Here is a 27,712-nt window from a genome sequence, read left to right as displayed (position 1 = left end):
TTGAAAAATAAAATTATTTAAAAAAACCCCCAACCCTCCTCAAGGCCACAGGGAGCCAACCCACACCCCCCTCAAGGATTTAGGATTCCTGCCTAAAATTCAAGCTTCCATGTTTGTTTTTTTTTTGTCTGGAATATTTAAAATTCCCGAGGGTCAGGGGCACTGTCACAGAACCTAATTAGCATCTTTCCTCCCATCCAACAACACCTGGAATTATCACTTGGATTCTGCCTATATATATATATTTCTTTTTTTTTTTTGTCTCTTTTTTTTAACTTTTTTTAAATATATATATATATATACACATTTCTGTTTCTTTTTTTGTTTTTCTTACAAAAATAAATTTAGGCTTTTTTTTTTAATTTTTTTTTTTCCTTTTTAATAATATTTTTTTTTCTCCGTAGAAGCTTTTTTTTTTTATATTTTTAAGTCTTTTTTCACCTGTAAACATCTTGAATTTTGCTTTTTTTTCTTTTTTAAATTAAGATAAAGTGAGCTCAAAGTACCCGTTCCATCGCAAAGTGCTAAGACTTCTTTGTTTTTTTTTTCTTTTTTTTTTTTTTTTTTATTATTTATTATTATTTTTAGCCTTTTTTTTTATTTTATTTTTGGGGAATTTTTTTATTGCTTTTTTGTGGATTTTTTTTTTATTTATTTATTTTTTTTTCTTCTGCATTAAATAAACATCCATCTCTTTTTTTTTCCCCCTCCCCAACAAAACCCAACCACTCATCCCACCCCATTCCCAACACTCTCTCTCACTCCCTCTCCAAAAATACATTCGGCCAAACCCGCTCTCTTTTTGCTTTTGGAAAAGTAAAAACATCCAAAAAAAAAAAATAAAAGGAGAAAAAAAAACCCCAAAAAACCCCTAAAACACCCCTCCCACCCCCCCTCCAAAAAAAAAGAGAAAAATTTAAAATAAAAGGAAGAGAATCTAAAAAGTGCTTCGAAAATAAAAGGGCTTTTTTAAAATCTCTCTTTTCTGTTTGTTTTTTTTTTATATCATTTAAAAATGTGCATTTTTAGAAAACAGGTGACCAGCTCAAAGGTGCCTTTTTTTCCCCCCCCCGAGGGTCGGGACCCGCCTCTCCAGCCATAAATCTATCTATCTAGCTATATATATATATATATTTTTTGGGAATGGGGCTGGGGGGGTGCCAGAGCTTTTCCCCCCCCTTCCCAAAGGCCTCCTGCTCCTTTAAGGGAGACCAAAAATAACCTTTTTTTTTTTCTTTTTTTTTTCATTTTTCCCAAAGGAATTCGCCCTTTCCAGGCGGGTTTTTTTTTTGGGGGGAAAAAATGAACCTGGGGGAGGGGGAAGGGGGGGTTTGGGCACCCCCAGCCCCAAATTCTGCCGGCAGGGGGGGCTGGGGCCGGCTCAGGCACTTCCCGGGATGGGGACGGACGTGGGGACGTGGGATGGACACGGGGATGGATGTGGGATGGACACAGGGATGGACACAGGGATGGACACGGAGCTGGAGACCCCCAGCCCGGGGTGTTCCCGGCTCCAGGTGGGTGTTCCCAGATTTGGGTGGGTGTCCCCAGCTCCAGGTGTTGATATCCATGGGTGTCCCCAGCCCTGGGTGTCCCCAGTCTGGGTGTCCCCATCCATGGATGGGTGTCTCCAATTCAGGTGTCTCCATCCCTGGATGGGTGTTCCCAGCCCTGGATGGGTGTCCCCAGTCTGGGTGTCCCCACCCTTGGATGGGATGTCCCATCCATGGATATGGGTGTCCCCAGTCTGGGCACCCCATCCCAGGGTGGGTGTCCCCAGTTCAGGTTCCCCCATCCCAAGGTGGGTGTCCCCAGTCTGGGTGTCCAATCCAAGGGTGGGTGTCCCCAATCTGGGTGTCCCCATCCTAGGGTGGGATGTCCCATCCATGGCTGGGTGTCCCCAGTCTGGGTGTCCCCACCCTTGGATGGGTGTCCCCAGTGTGGGTGTCCCATCCCAGGGTGGGTGTCCCATCCCAGGGTGAGTGTCCCCAATCTGGGTGTCCCATCCCAGGGTGGGTGTCCCCAATCCAGGTTCCACCATCCCGAGGTGGGTGTCCCCAATTTGGGTGTCCCCACCCTTGGATAGGTGTCCCCAATCTGGGTTCCCCATCCCAGGATGGGATGTCCCACCCTTGGATGGGTCCCCCCAGTGTGGGTGTCCCATCCCAGGGTGGGTGTCCCATCCCAGGGTGAGTGTCCCCAATCCAGGTTCCACCATCCCGAGGTGGGTGTCCCCAATCTGGGTGTCCCATTCCAGGATGGGTGTCCCCAGTTCAGGTGTCTCCATCCCTGGATGGGTGTCCCCAGTGTGGGTGTCCCATCCCAGGATGAGTGTCCCCAATCTGGGTGTCCCCATCCCTGGATGGGTGTCCCCAGTCCGAGTTCCCCCATCCTGGGGTGGGTGTCCCCAGTCTGGGTGTCCCACCCCTGGATGGGTCCCCCCAGTGTGGGTGTCCCCACCCTTGGATGGGTGTCCCCAGTGTGGGTGTCCCATCCCAGTGTGGGTGTCCCCAATCCGGGTTCCCCCATCCCAGTCTGGGTGTCCCCACTCTGGGTTCCCCCATCCCAGGGTGGGTGTCCCCAGTTCAGGTGTCTCCATCCCAGTCTGGGTGTCCCCACTCTGGGTTCCCCCACCCCAGGGTGGTGTCCCCACTCTGGGTGTCCCATCCCTGCCTCATCCCCACCCTTGGGTGTCCCCAGCCCTGCCAAACCCGCTGCCTTTCTCCTCACATGATTTTTTTAGGCGATTCCCAGCGATTTTTGGCCATTTCCCACCCGGAGCCTTCGCTGCCAAACCGAGCCCTGCACGGGGTGGGGCTGGGGGGGGGGACAGACCCCAAATCCTGACCCCATTCCCCTGGGATGCAGCTCCCTCCGAGCCCCTGCTCCTCCCAGGGGGCTGCAGGGCCACCCCTGGCCCCCCCCCAGATCCCAAAATCCCTCCCTGCCGCAGCCCTTCCAAACTCCTGCCGCTCCTCCTTTTTTTTTTCTTTTCCTGTTTTTTTTTTTTTTCCTTTTTTTTTTTTTTGTCTTAAATAGATCTCTTTCTCTGAAATAAGTTTTTTGTTTTGTTTTTTTTTTTTTTAAACACACGTTTGGACACAAAATAAAGCTTTGGATTTACATGGAAGCTCTTTTCCATGCCGACAGAGCCACTTTCCATCCCCACCTCGTGCTTTTTTTTTTTTTTTCTTTTCCTTGCCTTTCCAAGAAAAGGTCCTTGGCTACGAGGGATCCTCGGGGGGAAGGGGGATCCCTGCTTTACGATGGGGGAAAGGTTGGAAACGTTAATATATATATATAATATAATCTTTTTTTTTTTGTTGTTGTTGTTGTCTTTTTTTTCCGGCTTTTTTTTTTTTTCTTAAAAAAAAAAAAAAAAAGGGAGAGAAACATCTTTAAAGAGAAAAAAAATCGGAGGAAAAGTACTAACTAGATTTTGTGACTTCGTTTTCGGGTGTGTGGGGTTTGTTGTTGTCGTTGTATTTTGTTGTTGTCGGTTTTTTGTTTGTTTTTTTTTTTTTGGTTTAGGAGAGTCCTTGCGCGTTCCCCTCCTCCGACCCTCCTCCTCCTCCTCCTCCTCCTCCTGCTACATTCAATCCCGGCGCTTCATTGTTTGAATTCTCCTCAAAGTGCTGCTGCTCCTGGTCGTTCCCTTGGGACGGGGGGGTGTCCTCTGATTCCTGGCTCTCCCCCCCGGCCGCAAAACCTCCATCTTCGGCGGCTGCTCCCCCCGCCGGGGCCGGAGCGGCCGCGTCTCTCACCCGGGGTTTCCGGCCTCTCCTCGAGGGAATCCCGTTGCATCCATCTTTTTTAAGGTGCCTGTGCAAGTGGTCGGAGCGGACGAAAGTCTTGCAGCAGCTGTCGCACTGGTAGGGCCTGAGCCCGGTGTGCACTCGCATGTGGTTCTTCAAGTCGTAGTTGTGGGCGAAGGCGGCGCCGCACTGCTGGCACAGGTACGGCTTCTCCCCCGTGTGCTTCCGCATGTGCACCTTCAGCTTGTCCTGCCTGCGGGGGGGACACCGGGGGGACAACGGGGGGTCAGTCTGGGGTGTCAGGGGGGTGGGGGGACAGGGGGGAGTCAGTCTGGGGGTGTTGAGGGGGATTGATGGATGGGGAGACAAGGGAGAGTCAGACTGGAGGGGATGAGGGGTGGGTGGACAGGGGGACAAGGGGGAGTCAGTCTGGGGGTGTTGGGGGGGTGGGTGGACAGGGGGACAAGGGGGAGTCAGTCTGGGGTGTCAGGGGGTGAGTGGACAGGGGGGAGTCAGTCTGGGGTGTCAGGGGGATGGGGGGACAGGGGGACAATGGGGAGTCAGTCTGGGGTGTCAGGGGGGTGGACGGATGGGGGGAGTCAGTCCGGGGGTGTTGGAGGGGATGGATGGACAGGGGAGAGAGGGGGAAACAGCCCAGGGGTGTTGGGGGGGATGGATGGACATGAGGAGTCAGTCTGGGGTGTTGGGGGGGTGGATGGACAGTGGGGAGTCAGTCTGGGGGTGCTGGGGGGGATAGATGAGGGGACAAGGGGGAGTCAGTCTGGAGGGGATGGATGGACAGGGGAGGGTCAGTCTGGGGATGTTGGGGGGGATGGATGGACGGGGAGAGAGGGAGGAGTCAGTCTGGGGGTGCTGGGGGGGATGGATGGACAGGGGGAATCAGCCCGGGGATTTTAGGGGAGATGGATGGACAGGGGGGAGAGAGGGGAATCAGTCTGGGGGGAATGGGGGAGATGGATGGACATGGGGGAGTCAATCTGGGGGTGTTGGGGGGGATGGATGGACGGGGGGGTCAGTCTGGGTGTGCTGGGGGTGCTGGATGGATGAGGGGAGTCAGTCCGGGGGTGTTGGGGGAGATGGATGGCAGGGGGGGTCAGTCTGGGGGTCCTGCAGGGGCTGGATGGACAGAGGGGGTCAGTCTGGGGGTGCTGGTTGGACAGAGGAGAGCCCAGGGGTCAGCCCAGGGGTCCCACACAGAGAGAGGACAGGGGACAGGGGACAGGGGGGCAATCAGCCCGGGGGCCTGGGGGGCCTGGCTGGCTGCCTGTGGGGTGGGGATGGCACAGGGTGGTGGGGTGGGCACAGCAGTGCCTGGTACAGGGCTGAGCATCTCCTAGGACAGGGCTGAGCCCTGGCACAGGGCTGGGCATCACTTGCTGTGGGGCTGGGCACTGGTTTGGGGTCAAGCATCAGTGCAGGGTTTGAGCCTCACCTGGCATGAGGCTGAGCTTTGCCTGGTGTGGGGTTGGGCACTGGTACAGGGCTGAGAATCAACTGGTGTGGGGTCAAGCAGCCCCTGGTGTGGGGCTGAGCATGAGGACAGGCCAAGCATCATATGGGACTGGGGCTGAGCATGTCCCAGTATAGGATTGAGCACCTCCCAGTATGGGATTGAGCACCTCCCAGTATGGGATTGAGCACTGGTAAGGGGCTGAGCACTGGTAAGGGGCTGAGCACTGGTAAGGGTCAAGCATCATCCAATATAGAGCTGAACATCACCCAGGATGGGGTCAAGCACCCCCCAGGATGGGGTCAAGCATCAACACAGGGCTGAGCATCATCCAGTGCAGGGCTGGGCATGGGTAAGGGGGACTGAGCAGGGCTGGGGGGTCACACATTGCCTGGTACAGGGTCTGAGCAGGGCTGGGGGGGTCACACATTGCCCAGCCCAGGTCCAGCTGGCTCCTGCAGGGCCAGCACAGCCCCAGTTTGCCAGAGCCAGGGAAGGGTAGCTGGAACACCAGGAGCCAGGGAAGGGCAGTTGGAGCACCAGGAGCCAGGGAAGGGCAGCTGGAGCAGAAGGAGCCAGGGAAGGGCAGTTGGAGCACCAGGAGCCAAGGAAGGGCAGCTGGAGCCAGGGAAGGGCAGCTGGAGCACCAGGAGCCAGGGAAGGGCAGCTGGAGCAGAAGGAGCCAGGGAAGGGCAGTTGGAGCAGAAGGAGCCAGGGAAGGGCAGTTGGAGCACCAGGAGCCAGAGAAGGGTACTTGGAGCAGAAGGAGCCAGGGAAGGGCAGTTGGAGCAGAAGGAGCCAGGGAAGGGCAGCTGGAGCAGAAGGAGCCAGGGAAGGGCAGTTGGAGCAGCCAGGCCTGGGAAGGGCAGTTGCAGCAGCCGGGCCCGGGGCCAGCAGGGCCACGTGAGCCACTGCTGCTTCCTGGAGGAAAAAACCCAGGCTTGAAGTGCGTGGTGAGGGATCGAGGAGCCCCTCCCGCCCCCACAGGGGACCTGCTTCACCCTGCCCTTGATCCAGCCCCATCCCTCTCTCCTCTCCTGTATGGAACATCTCGATACAGACCCCGTCAGGCCCCTAAAAAACCCTAAACCTCCAGGGAGGGATCAAACCCCCCCCAAGGTCGTGCCCACCTCGAGGGGTGGCCTGGATGGAACCCCGGGGGATGCAGCGGCACAGCAAGACCGGCCTTTGGAAATTCAAATTATTTCGTGTTATAAAACCCCCCCTCCCCTCTCTCTCTCTCTCTCTCTGTGCCTTTCCTTCCTTATCGGAGCTGCTGCTGCTGCTCCTCCCCCTGTGACCGCGCAGGAACCAGGAAGCAGCAGGGAGCACAAACGGGTGGGAATGCAGGGGGTGGCCGGGAACACCCGGCTCCAACAGCCCCGGCTCGAGCAGCCCCGGCTCGTCCTCCTGCCTCACCCCAAACCCCCCCCTGTTCCGGAACAGGGGCTGTTTTGTCCCCACCTGGCTCCCCCGTTTCCAGGCTCTCCGACGCAGGGAATGGGGAAGGGATTTGTTTTCCTGATGGGACGCCGAGGAATAATAAAATCGAGGGGACATCGAGCTCAGGGCAGGACGTGACAGGGAACAGCAAGGCCGAGCCTGTCCCCATCCAGGCTTCTCCATGCCCAAACCCCGGGCGTGGGAAGAAGCAGGAGGCTGTGTTTTGCCTGGAATGGGGGGTTTTAGGGAAGCACCTTGTTTCTAGGGGCTGGGAGACAGTGCCAGGCCCTCCCAGGAACCGGCAGGGAGCAGGTCCCCATCCAAAACCCACGGAACGGGGGTGAGATGGAAAAGGGACGGGGTGGCACTGCCCATGGGCCTCCCCCTGCCAAAAATCCCTGTGTCTCCCCCCATCTCCCCCTTGCCACCACTGCCAGTGGCACCAGCTGCCAGGCACCCCCTGGCACTTGAATATCCCGCTGCTCCTGGGCACTCCAGGCCCCTGGATTCGGTGCAGGGGGTGTGGGATCAGCACCCCGGGCCCCCGGAGCAGGGAGGTGCCGCGTGGCAGGGCCGGGGGAGCGGGGAGGGAGGGTTGGCATCCTGCCCCCGCCATTATCTGCATTCCTCAGCTCTCCAACGTGGGCTGGGTGCGGCCCTGCCGAGGGGAAGGGGCAGGATGAGGCCTCCTGCCCACGGTGTGGCCCCACCAGTTTCGGGGGGCAGCCCCGTGGACCCCCCAAGAGCACGAGGGGCTGGTCCTGGCAGCAAAGCAGCGGGCACTGGCACGGCTGGGAATGGCTGGGCAGGCAGGGAGCAGGCAGGGAGCAGGCAGGGAGCAGGCAGGGAAGGCTCCTGGGCCAGGCAGCCCACGCAGCCCCTCGGCAGGGCCTGGGGGACATCGGGGTGGGAGCAGGGTGGGACCCCCACCCCGGCACAGCCACGGCAGCCGCGGAGCCCGGGGAGAGGAGGCGGCGCCGCGACGCTGGGACCGGAGTGAACCGGAGGAATCCAAACAATATCCCCTTTCTTTGGCGTTCCCGTGGCCCAGGGAAGGAGCAGGAACCCTGATTAGAAGCAGGGCCCAGGCCAACGCCCCCGGGGAGCTGCACCGGGGGCTGCTCGGGGCAGGGTGTGCCAAGGACACCGACGGCACGGGGTCCAACCTCCTTCCAACCCAACCACCCCACGGAGCCACTTCCAAACATCTCTGGCCTCGGCCACCACGCAGAGGGGAAGAGCTGCAGCTTTGTTCCACCAACCACGTCCCCTGGCCTCCTCAGAATCCCAGCTCTGGCTGGGTTTCCAGCAGAGCTGGGCTGTTCAGGACAGAGGGACGGTGTGGCACTGCCTGTCAGGACGGGCCCCTTGGGACATCTCGAGTGTCAGACACCCAAACTGCTCGTCTCACTGGAAAGCTCCGGCCTTCCTACCCAGCTTGGGTGCTTAAGATGGAAATGAGTGGAGGAGGAGAGATAAAATCACCTGAGAGGGAAAAGGGCCGAGCTGGTTTTGGGGGAGAGCCCCCCGTGCTCCAGGGGCAAGGGCAAAGCCTGTTTTGTGGGAGAGCCAAGTCAAGGGTAGAGCTGGATTCCTGGGAGAGCCCCCCATGCTCCCAAGTCAAGGGCAGAGCTGGATTTGTGGGAGAGCCCCCCGTGCTCCCAAGCCAAGGGCAGAGCTGGATTTGTGGGAGAGTCCCCTGTGCTCCAGGGACCAGGGAGAGTCAGATCTGTAGGAGAGCCCCCCGTGCTTCCAGGTCAAGAGCAGAGCTGGATTTGTGGGAGAGCCAAGTCAAGGGCAGAGTTGGATTTGTGGGAGAGCCCCCTGTGCTCCAGAGGAAAGGGCAGAGTTGGATTTGTGGGAGAGCTCCCTGTGCTCCAGGGGAAAGGGCAGAGTTGGATTTGTGGGAGAGCTCCCTGTGCTCCAGGGGAAAGGGAGAGTCAGATTTGTGGGAGAGCTCCCTGTGCTCCCAAGGCAAGAGCGAAGCCTGTTTTGTGGGAGAGCCCCCTGTGCTCCCAAGCCAAGGGAAGAGCTGGATTTGTGGGAGAGCTCCCTGTGCTCCAGGGGCAAGGGAGAGTCGGATTTGTGGGAGAGCCCCTTGTGCTCCCAAGCCAAGGGAAGAGCCGGATTTGTGGGAGCTCCCTGTGCTCCCAAGCCAAGGGAAGAGCCGGATTTGTGGGAGAGCCCCTTGTGCTCCCAAGCCAAGGGAAGAGTCGGATTTGTGGGAGAGCTCTCCATGCTCCCAAGCCAAGGGAAGAGCCGGATTTGTGGGAGAGCCCCTTGTGCTCCCAAGCCAAGGGAAGAGCCAGATTTGTGGGAGCTCCCTGTGCTCCCAAGCCAAGGGAAGAGCCGGATTTGTGGGCGAGCCCTCCATGTTCCCAAGCCAAGGGAAGAGCCGGATTTGTGGGAGAGCCCTCCATGTTCCCAAGCCAAGGGAAGAGCCGGATTTGTGGGAGAGCCCTCCATGTTCCCAAGCCAAGGGAAGAGCCGGATTTGTGGGAGAGCCCTCCATGCTCCCAAGCCAAGGGCAGAGCCGGATCTGTGGGAGAGCCCCCCCCGTTTCCCCCCCAGCCCGTACCTGGTGAATCGGACGTTGCAGATGTTGCACTCGTAGGGCTTCTCCCCGGTGTGGGTGCGGATGTGGCGCGGCAGCTTCCCGGCGCCCTGGATCACCTTCTCGCAGATGGGGCACTTCTGGAATGCTTTGGCCCTGATCTTCTTCTCCTTCTGGGACCAGGACGGGTAGACGTCGCCCTCGTTCGAACTGCCGAAGTATTTCAAGTAATAATCCATGACCCCGTCGTCGTCCTTGCGGTCGTCGTCCCCGAGCTGCTGCCGCCCCACCGAGTTGATCATCTGCTGCAGGAGGGCGCTGGCGGCCAAGTCGTCCACCTCCCGCGCGTCGTCCTCCGTCTCCGCCCCGGCGGGGATGAAGCCGGGCGAGTCGCCGGCTTCCTGCGGGTCCAGAGGCCCCCGGGGGGTCCCCCCCTCCTCTTCTCCCGGCGTGGCCAAGCCACGGCTGCTGTAATGTCCGTTCTGGGAAGGTGAGAACATGCCGGCGGTGACCGGCTCCTCCTCCTCCCGGTCCAGCCACATGGCCGGGTTGCTGTCAGGGTCACAGTCACTTGCCTTTGGTCTTTCGGTTGGGGTGGCCTGCGAGTAGAAGTCCAGGCCGTTGCAGTTCGACTCCTCCTCCTCCTCTTGGCCTCGGAAGTTCAGTCTCTGAAGGTCTCTCAACTCTGGGTTGGTCCACGGAAAGCTGCCTTGGTGGCCGTTGACGGGGTTGCTCTGGAAGAACTCCAGGTACTCTTTTGCTCTGAGATGGTTCCTCTGATCAATTTGATCTACTGTATCCATCTGGTCATTTTTGGCCAGAATCTTCCTGTCCAGGAGATCCGTGCAGACATCCCTGACGGCCGGGATCTCCAGCAGAGTGGCCGCGTTGAGGATGTCGTTGACGTTCGAAGTGCTGACAGTGAGGGTCGCGGTGTAGGCGAACTCCAGCAGCGCCGACAGGGCGTCCGCACTCACAAAGTCTATCTCATACACGTTTTGCTGGTCCACCACTAACCCTGAGGTGAAGAGCTTCTTGAAGTACTGGCTGCACGCCGCCAGGACGGAGCGGTGGGTGGGGAACTCCTGGCCTTCCACCAGGATGACCACGTCGCACAGCAGCCCGTTGTTTCTCTGCTCGTTCAGGCTGCTCAGGATGTCGCTGCTGTGATCCGGGAACGGGATCCCTATGGGGCCGTCCACGCCACCCGCCATCTTCCACGCAAAAGGCTGCGGAGAAGGAGGGGAAGGCGGTGAGTCACGGCTGGGAGGCATCACACCCATGGGAGAACTCCCGAGGAACGTGCCCGGCAGCGCCGGCCGCGTGTCCCTCTCCATGTCCCTGAGATCTCTCTGTGTTCCCTGGACATCTCCGTGTTCCCTGGATCTCTCTGTGTTCCCTGGACATCTCCATGTTCCCTGGATCTCTCTGTGTTCCCTGGATCTCTCTGTGTTCCCTGGATCTCTCTGTGTTCCCTGGACCTCTCCATGTTCCCTGGATCTCTCTGTGTTCCCTGGATCTCTCTGTGTTCCCTGGACCTCTCCATGTTCCCTGGATCTCTCTGTGTTCCCTGGACATCTCCATGCCCCTGGACTTCTCCATGTTCCCCGGACATTTCCACATCCCCTAGACCTCCATGCCCCTTAGATCTCTCCATGTTCCCTGGACCTCTCCATATCCCTGGACTTCTCCATGTGCCCTAGACCTTTCCATATCCCCTGGACCTCTCCATGTTCCCTGGACATCTCCACGTTCCCTGAACATTTCCATATCCCCTAGACCTCTCCACGTCCTTGGACATCTCCATGTCCCTGGACATTTCCATATCCCCTAGACCTCCATGTCCCTGAGATCTCTCCATGATCCTTAGATCTCTCCATGTGCCCTGGACATCTCCATATTCCCTAGGCCTCTCCATGTCCCTGGACCTCTCCATGTTCCCTGGACATCTCCATATCCCATAGACCTCTCCATGTCCTTGGACCTCTCCATGTCCCTGGACATCTCCATGTTCCCTGGACATCTCCATGTTCCCTGGACCTCTCTGTGTCCCCTCGATCTCTGCATGTTCCCTGGACATCTCCATGTTCCCTGGACATCTCCATATCTCCTAGACCTCTCCATGTCCTTGGACATCTCCATGTTCCCTGGACATTTCCATATCCCCTGGACCTCTCCATGTCCTTGGACATCTCCATATTCCCTGGACATTTCCATATCCCCTAGACCTCTCCATGCCCCTGGACCTCTCCATGTGCCCAGGCCCTCTCCATGGCCCTGAGCCTGCCATCCTGCCTGGCTTCCTCCTCCCCAGGTGAGGATGGACCTGTGCTTACCTTCACTCCTGGAGGGAGGAGGAGAAACAGAGCCCGGGAGCTCTCAAGTGGCTGAATTAACACCAGGCCAGGGCCAGCAAGGCTTGGCAAGGAGCAGGGATCATGTGGCCAGGAAGCACCTGGCACCGGGATCCAGCAGCCTGAGCCTTGCCAGAGCATCCCAGCCCACCTTTGGGAGCATTTCCCAACCCCACTCCTCCTGGGAAAGTCCCCCTGCTCACCCAGCCCAGCAGAACTGCTGACAGAGTGATGTCAGCACTGGGAACACCGTTCCCACTGCTGGGATACACCTGGAGGGATGCAGGCAGGGAGCATCCTCTGGGAAGGGCCCAGCAGCCCCTGGGGACAAGGAGAGGGGAACAGCAACCACCCCAAGCTGCTGCTGTGGGTGGTGGAGATGAAACCTTGGACCTCCATCTGCTGCACCTTCCCAGGAACAGGAGAGAGGGAGGACTTTGGGATCACCCAGTGCCAGCACCAGGCCCAGATCTCGGAAAGGCTTCACCAGAAGCAGCTGTTCCTCCCAAAGGACAAGAGAAATAAAGTCACTCCTGACAGATCCACGACTCCAAAGAACTGGAATACCCAGAGGGAAGCAGGTGGCCCTGTTGGGAAGAGATTCTCTTTGCCAGGAGAGGGCACTGGGGCCAAACGTGGGTTCACTGCCAGCCTGAACGAGCCCCTAATTCTCCCATGATCCCAGTCCTCTGATCCTGAAAATCAGGGATAATGTTTTTCCACCTCCAGCAGCAAATCCACATGCTCCTTGCAGCAGCCCATAAATCAACATATTCCACCCCCCCAAGCACTGGGATCATCAGAAGCCAAGAATTCCACGCCCGAATCGGGTCCCAAACCAGCCTGGCACAAAAGCCTGGAGTATCCAAGCCCCCAGTCTCCAGGTTTTCAGGGAAACTGAGGCACAGCAGGACGTGGCCTGTCCCACGGGACAGGGGGGATGTGGATGAGTCAGGACAGATCCAGAACAGGAGTCATTTATCCAGGAAGCAACTCCCAGCACCGGGTTCTAGCACGGAGCAGGAGACTGGGTTGCACAACTCCAGCTTCCCCCACCCACCCCCCTCCCACTCGGTACTTTTCCATATTTACTTCTTTTTTTTCAAAAGTTTCCTTAATCCCAGCAAATAAATTTATTTGCTGCACCTTCCTGTTTTCTTACAAAGAAAGGGCGGGAGGGAGGCGGGGCTGAGGAACACGCGGAGCAGGAAGAGATCCCTGGATATTCCACAACAGCCAGGGGTTCTGCTCCCAACAGGAATGGGATGGGGGTGAGGAAGAGGGAGGGTCCAGGGGAGCTGGGCTGGATGTGCAGGGCAGGCACAAGTCCTGCCACCATGACCAAGCAGCAAAAGTGGCTTCCTTGAGGCACCTGGAGCAAGGGATCGACTCCAGAGCAAATCCTGGGCTCTGGGATTTGACCTCTGAGCCCTTAATTTCAGGGATTTTTAAATCCCGGTCCTGGCAGGGAGGGAAAGGCTGTTTCCAAGTGCAGGAGAGCTCTGAATTTGGGCTCCAGGTGTGACCTTGGGCAAGGTCACCTCATCCCAGAATCCCCAGGGGATCAGAGGGACCCCTCCAGCCTCCTGAGCTTCCAGGGGAGGTTTGTGCTGCCTCAGCCCCAGAGCTCCCGAAAACCCCCCGCTCGGAGCCACCACACAGCACTCCCAGGAAGAGCATATCCAACACCTCCCAGCCCCTAAAAATGACATTAAACCCTCCTCCCTCCCCTTCCCTTCTCCATGAGATGCTTTCCAAAGGATTCCCCCCCCCTCCCTCCCTGGGGAAGCATTTGGAAGCCTCAGGCAACGATCCCCGGGCGGCCGCGCTCCGTCGGTGCCGATCCCGGATCCCGGGGACCCAGGGGCCTTTGGGAGCCGCCAGGACACCCAGGGAAGGTCACCCCTCCCCAGCCTGGGGGCCGGGATAATGGGCTGGACAGTGTGGGAACGGCTGCAGGGTCATGAGACTGCCGAGGGCTGGCCTGGAGAGTTGTCCAATTTCTCCCCTCATTCTCCTCGCACAACACGCCCTTTGTGTCCCTCGGCCGCGGTGGCCGAGGACGTCGGGGGGCAAACGGGGCTGTTCCGAGCCCCCCAGGAATGGATTGGGGGCCTGGGATGCTCCAGCCACATCCAGAGCCCGTAAAATCCCACCCCGTTCCCTTTCCAAGGGGCTGAACAGCCGGATCAGCAGAACCTGGGAATTACTAACGGGAGATGGAGTCTTCCACCTTATGGACTTGGAGCTTTTTTGGGGTCTTCCACTTTATGTTTCCACCCCTTAAAGCCCCAAACCCACTGTCTGCTCCCAGCAGGAGCCACCGGGCTCGACATCCCGGTGGGATGGGTGAAATCCACTTGGAAAAGCCCCTGAGGGCCAGGTGACAAGTGACAAAAGCCGCTGGCACAGCCACCAGCTCGTCCCCTCCTTGGCAAGGAAAAGGTCTGAATGGGCCACCAAGGGGGAGCTTCAACTACTGCCCTAAATTTCCCAGGCAGCTCCATTCTCTCCCTGCCTGCTCCGACCGCTCCCGAGGAGCTCCAAGGGCGCTGTCCCAGACTGGGTGGCTCTGCAGGGCTCCAAGATGCCACATTTCACCCCCAAGCAGCTGCCTGGGAGAAGGTTGGGAACGGGCCTCGCATCCAACCGAGGGGGGAAACCATCAGCTTAAAATACAGCCCCGTGTGAAAGAGGGTTTGTCGCGAGCCCGGAGCCCTCCGAGGGATTCATGGAGCTGATTTACGGACCTGGCGCGACACCACCCGCAGCCCCAGCCCTGCTCTGAGCTTCCCAAACCCCAACACGACGGAGCTCGGGCTGTTCCAGCTCCACAGGTCAGTCCAGCACACACACAGCCCCCATTCCAGGCAGGAAAATCTGCTTTGGATTGGATGTGGAATGCTGCAGGAGCAGGGGAAGTTCCTCCGCCTCCCTGAGCCGCTGATTTCCAGCACTGACCCCCCTCTGATGCTGCTCCTCAGCACCAAAACAGAATCCCAGGATTGCTGAGCTTGGAAAAGACCTCCAGGATCAGGGAGTCACACCCTGTGACCCGTCCCCACCTTGTCCCCCAGCCCAGAGCACCGAGGGCCACATCCAGGGGTTCCTTGGACACCTCCAGGGGTGGGGACTCCAAACCTCCCTGGGCAGCCCCTGCCAACACCTGACTGACCTTTCCAGGAAGAAATTCCTCCTGATGTCCAACCTGGACCTCCCCTGGCACAGCTTGAGGCCGTTCCCTCTTGTCCTGTTGTTCCCTGGAAGCAGAGCCCGACCCCCCTTTGGCTCCCCCCTCCTGTCAGGGAGTTACAGAGCCAGAAGGTCCCCCCTGAACCTCCTTTTCTCCAGGCTGAGCCCCTCCAGCTCCCTCAGGAGTTCTCCAGACCCTTCTCCAGCTCTCTTCCCTTCTCTGGACACGCTCCAGCCCCTCAAAGTCCTTCCTGCCGTGATGGGCCCACAAATGGACCCAGCCCTCACCACTGCAACGTTCATTTTCTCTCCTTCAACCCAACTCATCCACCAGCTCCTTCCAGACCCACCAGCCCCAACTGCAGAGGAGCAGCACTCCCCAAAACTCCCCCTCACCTCCCAGTCCCTTTCCTCCAGGAGAGCTCTGGAATTTTGGACATCTACATTCAAATGAGGCGACCACATTAAGATGGGATCAGGACCAGAAGTGCTGACAAAACACCTCTTAATTACCAGTTTCCCACCTAAAACCTCAGTGGGGTTTGTTTTTTTTCTTCCCCTCCTTTTGCTTCTTTGAGTTGAAAATTTTAGAGGGACACTGAGCAGCTCAGGGCTTGGAAAAATGAAGGGTTTGGGTGGAAGAGCTCGGTCACACCTCGAGAGCCGGGAAGAGCCAATGTCTTATCCGGAAAAGATCCCAAAACAGTTTTCCCAAAGGCAGAGGTGCCACCCACTGCAGCAGACAGGTGAGAACTTGAGCAACAGCTCGCACCTGCTCGGGGCAGGAAGGGAAAATCAGCATCAGCTTCCATGTGGAGCACGAGGCAAACTGGATTTAGGGAAGCCTGCAATGTTTCCTGGGATTAGCTGTGTGGAAAGCACGTGGATATTGAGCCTGTGGGAATGATGGAGAGGGACTGGGGGTCACCAACATCCAAAGGATGTGGAGCTGCTGGAATAAGTCCAGAGGAGGCCACGGAGATGCTCCAAGGGCTGGAGCCCCTCTGCTCTGGAGCCAGGGTGGGGGAGCTGGGAGGGTTCACCTGGAGAAGGGAAGGATCCAGGGAGACCTTGGAGCCCCTTCCAGGGCCTAAAGGGGCTCCAGGAGAGCTGGAGAGGGACTGGGGACAAGGGATGGAGGGACAGGACAAGGAGGATGGATTCAAACTGCCAGAGGGCAGGGGGAGATGGGATATTGGGAAGGAATTCTTGGCTGGGAGGGTGGGGAGGGGCTGGGATGGAATTCCCAGAGAAGCTGTGGCTGCCCCATGCCTGGAAGTGTCCAAGGCCAGGTTGGAACAACCTGAGATAGAATTCCCAGAGAAGCTGTGGCTGCCCCAGCCCTGGAAGTGTCCAAGGCCAGGTTGGAACAACCTGGGATAGTGGGATGTGTCCCTGCCCCTGGCAGGGGGTGGCACTGGATGGGCTTTAAGGTCCTTCCAACCCAAACCATCCCAGGATTCTGGGATATTCGGCCTCTTGCAGCTCGAGGTGCCCCAAGGAAGGAGATCCCAAGTTCTCTGGGATTCCTTGGAGGAAAAACACGTGACCCAGGCAGGGCAGCCCCTGCAGCAGCACCGGGAAAGAACCATTAAAATAAATAAAATAAAAATAAATAAATAAATTTAAAAAATCAAAATAAAGCCGGTGCTTTGCTGCCCAAGGCCTGAACACGATCCCCACCCACTGGAGGAACAGGCATTTATTCCCCACCAACAGCTCACCCCAATTCCAGCTCACCCAACACCAATTTAAGGAGAGACCATCCCAGTCCTGCTTTCCTTCTCCCAGATACATCTGAAAGCCTGGATCCCTTTGGAGAAATGGGCTCTCTGGCCACTCTGGGAGCACGAGGCACCATCTCTGCTGACACCAAGCTCTGCAACATCCCTGGGACAAGCCCGAGCAGGTCCTCCCTCTGCCCAGGATCCACCCAAAACTATGCAGAGGCCTCGGGAAACACACCTAGCACGGAGCAGCAGGAGAGGTGGGAAGATGGGAGGCAGGAGGAAATGAAGGAGGGTGGTTTTTTGCCTGCTCAGAAGTCACTATTCCACGTGAAAATCCAACTGGCTCTCCCCCAGGAATGTGCTGCTGGTGGTTTAGGGCCCAGCTATCCCAATTATGAGGACCTGGAAAACAGGTGGATGTTCCCAAGACACTTTTGACAGGAGGGAAACTGCACTGTGGGAAGAAAAAAAAAATCTGGGGAGATTAGGATAAAATAGGAATTAGGATAAAATAGGAATTAGGATAAAATAGGAATTAGGATAAAATAGGAATCAGGAGAAAACAGGAATTAGGAGAAAATAGGAATCAGGAGAAAATAAAAGCCTGCTGGTTTTTATTTTTTTTTTTTAATAATGAATCTAATAAAATTTAGATTTAAATAAATCGATTGAAATAAATCTAAATTTTCTGGAATGCAACAGAGAACAAGCCTTTGGTGCTGAGCAGGTAACTTTGGTGCTGTGCCATCCCAGGCAAAGGGTGAATTCCAGCCTTTTTCTCTCCTGACTGGACATCCCATCTGGGGTAACATGACCAAGATCATGCAGCTCTTGAAGTGAAGAGATCAGAGCAGAACCAGCATCCTGCAAATATCTGTGGGCTGCTCTGGACAATCCAGCTCTGTTTTCCAGCCCCTCCATCTCCCTCCTCCCCAGCTCTCAAACAGGGAAAAAGCAACCACAGCTGGAATTGCTGAGGATTTGGGACACGAAGGCTCAGCTTGGGAAGGAGTGTGACCACATCAGGGGGGTTCAGTGTCACCCCCACACCAAAACACTGCTCAAGAGGGGGGGGTTGGTTTGTCCTGGTCCTTCCAAAGATGGGAGCATCCTGCTTCTTGCAGATCCCTTTGGATACTGGAGTGCTGCTGGAAGGGCTCCAGGGAGACCTTGGAGCACCTTCCAGGGCCTAAAGGGGATCCAGGAGAGCTGGAGAGGGACTTGGGAGAAGGGATGGAGGGACAGGACACAGGGAAAGGCTTCAAAGTGAAAGAGGGGGAATTTAGATGGGATATTGGGAGGGAATTCTTGGCTGGGAGGGTGGGGAGAGGCTGGGATGGAATTCCCAGAGAAGCTGTGGCTGCCCCATCCCTGGAAGTGTCCAAGGCCAAGGTGGAGAAGGGAAGGCTCCAGGGAGACCTTGGAGCCCCTTCCAGGGCCTGAAGGGGCTCCAGGAGAGCTGGAGAGGGACTTGGGACAAGGGATGAAAGGACAAGAAAAGGGGGAATGGCTTCCCACTGCCAGAGGGAGGGTTAGACGGGATACTGGGACGGAATTCTTGGCTGTGAGGGTGGGGAGGGGCTGGGATGGAATTCCCAGAGAGAAGCTGTGGCTGCCCCAGCCCTGGAAGTGTCCAAGGCCGGGTTGGAGCAACCTGGGCTAGTGGAAGCTGTCCCTGCCTGTGGCAGGGGGGTGGCACTGGATGGGCTTTAGGATCCCTTCCCACCCAACCACTCTGGGATGGTTCAGTGTCCCAAATTTACCGCGGAGCTGTGGGACGGCGTCTCCTCCCCCCCCCATTTCAGTCCAACCCGACGGACTCGCGGCACTATCAGGTAACCAAAGCAGCCGGGGCTTTCCTGCCCCTGCCAGGTCCAACCTGCCAGGGAGGTTTGCCTCTCCCTCCTCCTGCCTGCAAATATGGGCAGGAATATGGGAAGCACAGGAAGCTCCAGAATGGAGTCGGTCGACTCCTGTTCTGGGCCTGTTTCCCACCCAGCAGCTGCTCCGAGGAAAAGGGAATCTACCCCAAAATCCACCCCCTGGATACACCCAGCACTGATCCTGCAGCACAGAGCAACATATCCCTGCTGCTGGAATCACTGATGGGTTGGAAGGGGCTTAAAGATCATCCAGGTCCACCCCCCTGCCACAGGCAGGGACACCTCCCACTGTCCCAGGTCGCTCCAACCTGGCCTTGGACACTTCCAGGGATCCAGGGGCAGTCACAGCTTCTCTGCCCAACCTGTGCCAGCCCCTCCCCACCCTCCCAGCCAAGAATTCCTTCCCAATATCCCATCTAAATTCACCCTCTTTCACTTTGAAGCCATTCCCTGTGTCCTGTCCCTCCATCCCTTGTCCCAAGTCCCTCTCCAGCTCTCCTGGAGCCCCTTCAGGCCCTGGAAGGGGCTCTCAGCTCTCCCTGAAGCCTTCCCTTCTCCAGCCTGGCCTTGGACACTTCCAGGGATCCAGGGGCAGCCACAGCTTCTCTGCCCAACCTGTGCCAGGGCCTCCCCACCCTCCCAGCCAAGAATTCCTTCCCAATATCCCACCTAAATTCCCCCTCTTTCAGTTTGAGGCCATTCCCCCTTGCCCTGTCACTCCAGGCCCTTGCAAAGGGAAGAGCCAAACCCTTCACAAGCCATTTATTGACAGGACACTGATTTATTGTCCACCTGATACATCTGGGGACACTTGGCCAGGGCAGGACACACGAGGATCTCGCAGCACAGGGAAGGAGAATCCCACATCCTGCAACTGCTGCCAAGGCAGCTCTGGCAGGAAGAGCGATTGCTCCCGGTGAAATCCGGATGGAGAGCTGGAACTGAGCACCCCAAGACACTCAACAGGCATCCCAGGAACTTGAATCCCCTTTATTCTCCTTCATATTAATAAAGGAATAATAACAACCATCCCAGTTGCAGGGAGGGAGGGGCAGTGCCAGGACACTGCTCTGCTCTCCTGGCCCTGAGCTGGCCCGAGGGGTCGATGTGCAGAGCAAGGCCAGCCCTTCCCAGCAATTCCCAGCCCTTCCCAGCTCCCATCCAGCCATTTCCTCGCTGGGGAACGGCTGCATCCTGTGCTCAATTCCCAGGAGCCTGCCCAGGGCCCATCTATTTGGCAGAGGATCTAAATCGGGCCGGGAGAGCTGGGGGAAGGATTTGGGTGATGAAGCCCCAAACCCAGGGCCCGTGGTGTCGTCTCATCCAAGGATCAGGACTGTGAGGGAACACCAAGCCTCTCCTCAAGGTGACCCAGGGCCCAGCAGCTCCTGGACAGACAGGTTTTGGTGGGAATTCAGCTGGAATTCTCCTGGCAAGCCAAGGCAAACCATGGGAGGGGGCTGAAGGCATTCCCAAAGGATCCATTTAAATGTTACTCCTCATCCCATTTATGATCTCCTCAGTATTCCAAGCTGCCCCCCCCCCCTTCCAGCCCTTCAGAGAGAAGAAGAACTGCACCAGGACACCTTGGTGGTGACAGTGACCACTGGTGCCAACCAGAGCCACTGGAACGGGGCTCCCAAATCCCACTGGCAGCAGCAGGAAGGGTGGTGTGACCACAATGGAGCAGGGAGATGGTGACTACCCTGGATGTCTGGCATTCCTCATCATGCTACAGGGAATTTTTAGGGATGCTGCTACAGAGCCACCAGGAAGAAAAAGGGCTTGTCACTCTTTTTTTCCCAAAACTGCTCCAATTCCAGTGTTTTTCACACGCTGGCTCAGGTGAGGGGAGGACAAGTTGCCTGTGGAATTCTTCCAGTGGCATGGGCAGTGCAAGAACCAGGAATGAGCTCCCCCCCCCCACCTTCAACCCCAACCCCACCCACTGAGGGACCCTCCAGCCCTCCCAGCCCCATTTCTCTCCCTGCCTTCCCCGCTCGGCTCCGTCTGTCCATCCAAACTCCGACCTCTGAGCACACCCACGACGCTGAGACCACTCCTGCTGCTATCCCAGGGAATTCAACCACAACCAGCCAGGGACAGCCACCTGCTGCAGGGCACAGGGCTCACTCCAACCCATCCCAAAGGCCTGGGAAGGGGGGAAAAGACTCTCCCAGGACAAGGTCTGTGTTTTCCAAGCAACCTAATGGAGCCACGGCACGGCTCCCTCTCTGAGGATGCTGGAATCCTTCCCACAATCCAAGCAGGTGAGGAATGACCAAACATCACGCTCTGTGACCCCACAGCTCCCTGGGATGGCTGTGACTGGGATGGGGTTTCCTTCCAGGGCACGGCTCACACGGGGAACTTGGGTTTGTGCTGACCGCCGGCAAAAAGCAGGACGTGGAGCCCGACAGCCACGGGGCCAAACAGCCCAGATCCCAACCAGGCACGGACCTTCCTGGCCTGCCACCACCCCAGGGAGCAGCAGGGAGCCCTCACCCCGCTGACAGGAGGCACAGAAACTCCTCTCGTGTTGCAAGGCTCCCCTGAACTGGTTCCTCCACCCGGAGACCTCCTCGCCAATTTTCTCCTTTGTCATCAGAGCCCGTGTTTAATCCGGCAGGAATGTGCCTTATTTTGAGCTTGGGGAGTCCCAGGCCCACGGTCCACGTGTGGCCCTGCACGTGCAGGGGGTGTTTGGGTGTGGGAAGCCCCCCCGGCAATGGCATTGTCACCATGTCCGGGGGTTTCTTGGTGGGAAGGGCCACGGCACCACCAGGGCACAGAGGTCTCTGGGCTGGCACTGGCACCCCCAGGGGCTTCTCTGCACAGAGAGAAAACAGGCCATGATCCACTGAGGAGGCTGAGAACTGCCCAGAGACCATCAATCCCTGCTCCAAACCCACCTCTGCTCCAAACCCACCTCTGCTCCAAACCCACCTCTGCTCCAAACCCACCTCTGCTCCGAGACAAAACAAGCCACAGTCCATTGAGGAGGTTGAGAGTTACTCAGAGACCCTCAATCCCTGCTCCAAACCCTCCTCTGCTCTAAGAGAAAACAGGTCATAATCCACTGAGGAGGTTGAGAGATGCCCAGAGACCTCAATCCCTGCTCTAAACCCACCTCTGCTCCAAGAGAAAACAGGTCCCAATTCACTGAGGAGGTTGAGAGTTGCCCAGAGACCCTCAATCCCTGCTCCAAACCCTAAACAGGTCACAATCCACTGAGGAGACTGAGAGTTGCTCAGAAACCATCAATTCCTACTCCAGACCCACCTCTGCTCCAAGAGAAAACCGATCCAAATCCACTGAGGAGGTTGAGAGCTGCCCAGAGACCCTCAATCCCTGTTCCAAACCCACCTCTGCTCCGAGACAAAACAGGCCACAATCCATCACAGAGACTGAGAGCTGCCCAGAGACCCTCAATCCCAAGGTGCTCCAAGCCCATCTCTGCTCCAGCGATGCCGTGAGTCGCTCCCAGGCTTCCCTCAGTCCTCAGCCTGAGCCCACCCAAGCACAGTCCCAGGAAAGCTGGACACCCTGGCCTTCCACACTACTGGAAGCTGCTTGTTCTGCTGCTGGAACAACTCTTCTGAGCCCAGCCCAAGCGTGCCCACACTCCTCTGACAGGTTCTCTCCCTCGTGGAGCAGCTCCCTGCAAAACCACGGCAGGGTTTCCAGGAGATCCCACAGAAAACACCTAAGTCAGCCCCAGTTCTCTTCAATACTTCAGAACCTCAGAAGTTACATGGAAAAAGGGGAAAAAACTCCATAGAACATGAAGCTGTGCTTGAGTTCTGGCTGGAGGAGGTTTCTTTTCCAACCTGAAGGCCCCAAGATCCCTGCAGGAACAAGCTGCTGATCCACTGTCACAGTTCTCACTGTCTCCTAAACTGAGAGAATCATAAAACCCCTCAAATCCCCCCATTCTCCCCACATTCCCCCTCCCCTGTCACAGCTTCTCCTGGTCTCCTAAAACAAGAAAACCATCAAAACTCCTCAGATCTCCCCATTCCCGTTGGTCCTGGACACCACTGACCCTTTCATCCCACATTCCCCCTCCCCTGTCACAGCTTCTCCTGGTCTCCTAAAACAAGAAAACCATAAAAACTCCTCAAATCTCCCCATTCCTGTTGGCCCTGGACACCATTAACCCCCTCACCCCACGTTCCCCCTCCCCTGTCACAGCTTCCTATGGTCTCCTAAACTGAGCCCTAAGTCCCAAACCCCCCCATTCCCACAGCCCCCCCTTTCCTGACCTGCTCCCTGCACGACCCCAAACCCACCCATCCCTGTCCCTCCCAACCCGTGTCACAGGTTTCCCCTCCAGCCCCCGTGTCCCCCCCTTCCCCGACTCTCCTGACGTTTCTGGAGCTCTGGCATTAATCTAATTGCCTCAAATGACACCTCTCACACCCGTTGTTCTTTTCCACACCGGGAAGGAGGGGGGAAAAAAAAAAAAAGGAACATAAATAAGGAATAATAAGAGCGGAGTTCAGCGCCGGAGCGGAGAGCACCGGGCAGGGCAGCCCCTTATGTAATTCCCAGTTTGTGGATTAACAGGCAGCTCTTCCCGACATTCCCGACTCCGTGTGACAGCGAATCCCCGGAGTTTCATCCCCTGTAACACTCTCCTCGGAGCAGGGGGATGGAAGGAGGAGGGAATGTTGCTCCGGGAACGCTGCTCCGGGACCGCGTGTGTGCTCTGCCTGTCCGGGCAGGAGGCTCCCGGGAGCTGGAGAGCAGCAACCTGTAGCTACAAGCCCACCTCCAGCACCCTCCCAGCTCCACCAACAACAAAAAACCCAACAAAACTCAACACCAGGACATCAACTTACTGGTTTCCAGTTTGCCGGTGGGAAATAAGGAGGTGCCCGAAGCAGGAAGGAAACGGGTGCCCGAGCGGGGTTAAGAGCGGGCAGGAGGGAGTTAAAACGCAGCGCCGGGACGCCTGGGAGCATCCTCTGCTGTGGAAAATGCCAGCAGCGGCCCTTCCCACGGCAGGGAGAGGGTCTCACGTGGTGGAAAACGGGAGGAAAACGAGCCCGAAGGTGCCTGCCGGGAGTGGCCGCCCGGATCCGTGAGGAGCCTCGGCGGCCGGGAGGTCACGGGCACACTCCCACCGGGCTGGCCACGCTCCAAGCCGGGCTGGCCACGCTCCTGCCGGGCTGGCCACGCTCCTGCCGGGCTGACCACGCTCCTGCCGGGCTGGCCACGCTCCTGCCGGGCTGGCCACGCTCCTGCCGGGCTGGCCACGCTCCTGCCGGGCCGGCCACGCACGGTTTTTTTCAGGGATGGGCGCTGGGAAGCCGCTGATTGCCAAGGGATCTGCGGCTCATCTCACCACCGTGGCCTTGGCTCCCACCCGCGCCCGCGGGGCAGCTCCAGCCCGGCTCCGGTTTCTCGCACCTTGTCACATCGATGACGCCCAGAGAGCCCTCCAGAGTTCCCTCCCACCTGCACGGCGGGAAGATTCCCAAATCCTGGGAGTGCACGGGGAAAAAGGAGCCCCCACCGGGCGCTCCCAAGGTGCTTCTGCAGCCGCCCGGGCTCTGCCACCGGAGCCGGCGCTGACACGGAAACTGAAACTATGCGGAGGGAAGGCGATACGGGGCAGGGAGCTGGGAGGGAAACAATTGTCCCTGGATACTCGCAGAGAGGATCCCAGCGCTCGTCTGACCTCGTTTACTCCCGCTGACGTCCTCCCAGAGCTTCTCCGGGATGCTCCGGGCACAGGGATGGGGACGGACACACCGCAGGTGGCACCGAAAACGAGCGCCCGTTCGGATCAAAGGGCCGCGGGATCGGGGAGAAATGTTTCCCTTCATCCCACAGACTGCCTGTCTTTCTCCCTTTCCCTGAGTCCTGCTCGTCTAAAGGCTTTTAATTACAGCCTGGTCTGCTCAAATTTGAGGTTTAAGGCTGGTTGGGAGAGTAGTTAAAGCAACTGTTTATTGCCTGGACTAGGCAAGATAACGAGCCGGGTTCTAATTGTTCACCACACAAGTTTGCTCTTCCAATACACTCAGCATCCTGAGACGGGAGAAAAACCCTCAAGTGACATTTTTAATCAAGATTAAACCACAGTTCTGGAGTGTTTAGGCTCCAGTCTCCAACGCAGACCGGGAATTTCACAGGCCACCCCTCAGTTTTTAGGTGGGACACCCGCGTGGGACTCGATCCTGCAGCTAAAACCCAGCACTTGGGCACGACTTGATGCCCAAAGAAGGCCTCAGAGAAGACAAGAGCACCCAAACCATCCCAGCGCCTCGATGGGAGCATAAATTTCCCCCTGATTTGCCTCCCGTGCCCACATCCAGATTCCCACGCCGGGTGAGAACAACTGGAATTTTGAATTCGGCTTCGAGAAGTCGCCCGACGCGAAGGGGAACCCACGGCCCTTGCTGGGCCGAATGAATTCCACCCAGCTCAGCCCCAGAGCTCCTCACAAAACCCACAGCACGGCTGAAGTTCAGCACCAGACCCCACGAGACGAAACAAGAGCGAAAAACGATTAATAATTAAAAAAAAAAAAAGAGAATGGGTACAGGAAAGAGTTGCAGAGCAGCAGAAAGCGAAGAACTGCTTTCATTCACCACCAAATTTATTAAGGAGCTCCTGCCTTGCAAAACCCTCCCTGGAGTTACTAATGCAATTAAGGCTTGGTGGAAAAATCCCACCATCTCACCCATGTTTGGGTTGCGCCTCTTTCACTCCCTCTTTCACCAGAACAAGCCTAAACAGGGGCCAGAATGAATATTAAACAAGAATGGCTCCTCTCTAAGAAACTGCTCAGTTTCTCTCGGTCTCCTTTATTTTTTTATTTATTTTTTTTTTTAAAAAGTAGTTTAAATCCAACAACTCCAGCAAACCACCCGAATTAAAGCCAGCCCATCTCTTCCTGCTCAGCCTCCACGAGTGCCCACATACTACAATTTCCAACCAGGCCCGGCAGAAACCTTGAGAAATAAAACAATTCCTTGAAAAACACCAACAAGAACCAACCCCAAACACTCTCAGAAAGCGCCGGGATGACCTTTTAGCTCCGTTGCTACGCCGAGCACAACTTCAACCCTCATTAGGTTGTAAATTCTTCCAGGCAGAGCCTTTCTCTACCCATGTCCATAAAATACTTATTATATAAGTTATGGCTTCGATAGCCAGGACAATTAACAGCCCTGGGGACACAAGGGCTGATCTTGAACTCAGCCCGGCAGCAAACTCTTACCAAGAGTCCTTGAGCCCACAGAAACTTTGGCTGCCCAAGCTCCTCCTGCCCTGCAAACTAAGGGTCTCCAGGAGCTGGGAACAGGGAGAGCCAGGCTGGGGGCCAGGCAGTCACGTCGGCTGTGGTTGTACAACAGGAACTGTTGCTTTCGACACGGGAACGTCGGGATTTACACGTCCTGGTTGAGGTGCCGGAGTCCTGCTCCGCACGCAGGGCTTCCCAGGGAACCATGGAGTTGAGAGAGATCCACCAGGATCATCCAGTCCAAATCCTGGCCCTGCACAGACACCCCAGCAATCCCATCCTGTCCCTCAGAGCATTGTCCAAACCCTCCTGGAGCTCTGGCAGCCTTGGGGCTGTCCCCACTGCCCTGGGGAACCTGATCAGTGCCCAACCACCCTCTGGGGGAAGAACCTTTCCCTGAGATCCCACCTGCACCTCTCCTGACACAGCTTCCCAAACCAACTTTTTCCCACACTTCTGGAGCAGCACAGCCAAGGAAGCCCTTGCCCTGGCAGTGCCCAGCTCCCGGCCCACGTTCCCAGCGATCTGCCCGTGACTTTGTCCCTGCCTCCAGCCTCCCAACGCAGCAATCCCGGGGGAAGAGGGCAGGGACCATCGGCTCTCTCACGGGGGGCTCAGCACTGCACTTCGGGGTACCTGAACCGCCCCACCACCTCAAACTCCAGACCCCCTCAAACTGGAGGGTGGGCCGACGAGGAGAAGGCAGTGGCAGTTCCCCGGGCGAGCAGGGGGTGTTTTGGCCGGAGCGGGGGCTGCAGCCCCCTCTGGCCGAGCTCTCCCGGCCCGGCCGCTGCGCAGTCCCGCGGGGGGGAGAGGCTTATCCCGCCGGGCTCCTCCGGGCAGCAGCGCCCCGGCCCCGCGGGGGGATTATCACCGCGGCCCCCCCTGCCCGCAGCCGGCCGGGGGGAGATAAGGGAACGGGCGAGGGGGGTCAAAACAAGCCCCTCCCGGGGCGCGCCGCGAGCGAGCGCGGCCGGGCCGGGCCGGCGCCCCCCGGCCCGTAACGACCTTGGGGGTGCGCGGGGACGGGCCCTGCCCGACACCCCCGCGCGGGGCGGCCCCGGGGGACCCCACCCATGACCGGCCTTCCCCCCCCCGCGCCGGCCCGGGCCGCCCCCCCCCGCGGGGCCCACAGGGAGCCTTGGCCGGGCGCCACGACCCCACCCCTTCCCCCGGGCGGGCGCCGCAATGGAGGCCGGGGGGAGGCGGGGGCGGGGGGCGCCGTGCAGGGCGGAGAAGGGGGGGCGGGGGGGGAAGAGTGTGGCAAGGAAGCGGTGGCGGAGCCGCGGGGGTCGCGGAGCGGGTTGGGGGGTGCCGGGGGTGGCGGTGGCGGGCGGGGGGTCGCGGTGAGGGGAGTGGGGGGGCCCCGCGCAGGCCCCGCCGCGCCCGTCCCCGGCCGCCCCGCGCGGCGCCCGCCATTGGGCCGGGCGGGCGGCGGGGGCGGGGCGGGGCAGGGGAGGGCGCGCCCCGATTGGCCCCGCCCGCTGCCCGTCAACAACGCCTCTCGCTCTCCCCCCGCCGCCGCCGCGCGGGGGCCGCCGGGAAGCGAAGTCCGCGCGCTCCGCGCGGTGCGCCCGCACCTGCGGCGGGGACCCCCGCGAAGGGACTACAACTCCCGGCAACCCCCGCGCCAACACCCCCCTCACCACCACCACCACCACACACCCGCCCCGCGCCGAACCCTTCCCCCCCCACCCCCCTCACCCCCCCCCTCCGCGACCCCCCCAGCCCGGCCAAGTCCAACGTATGCCGGGCGGGGGGGGTTGGGTTGAAGCGTGAGGGGGGGGGGCAACAACCGCCCACCCCCCCCTCCCCCCCGCAACGGACCCAACGACCCCTCCCCACGCTGAGGAGTGTTGAGGCCTGACCCCCCCCCCCCCCTCCCGCCAGCCCCCCCCCCCCCATGCCTGACGCCCCCCCCTTCCCAAATTCCGTACCGGGCGGGGGCCGAGCGGTCCGGTGGAGCGGAGCGGGGCCGCGCCGTGCCGAGGCGGGCGGGCCGGGCCGTGCGGAGGGGCGGGCGGGCGGAGCAGGCTCTGGCCGCCCCGCGGGAGCTGCTCGCCGAGGCCCCG

The 27,712-nt window shown here is 58.3% G+C and overlaps 1 protein-coding gene across 1 annotated transcript; it reads right to left on the bottom strand.

Moving 5' to 3' along the window:
• Positions 1–27,712, bottom strand: ZBTB7A (zinc finger and BTB domain containing 7A). Its single transcript, XM_064637205.1, has 3 exons — positions 27,578–27,712; positions 9,248–10,452; positions 1–4,008 (listed from the first exon to the last, which is right to left on the bottom strand). Exons 2-3 carry the CDS (start codon positions 10,435–10,437, stop codon positions 3,528–3,530), a joined length of 1,671 nt encoding a protein of 556 aa, XP_064493275.1. The 5' UTR covers positions 10,438–10,452; positions 27,578–27,712; the 3' UTR covers positions 1–3,527.

This window comes from Pseudopipra pipra, chromosome 27, assembly GCF_036250125.1.
Source record: "Pseudopipra pipra isolate bDixPip1 chromosome 27, bDixPip1.hap1, whole genome shotgun sequence".
NCBI lineage: Eukaryota > Metazoa > Chordata > Aves > Passeriformes > Pipridae > Pseudopipra > Pseudopipra pipra.
The sequence above is the reverse complement of the archived record's forward strand: the minus strand, read 5'-3'. Positions and strand labels throughout refer to the sequence as shown.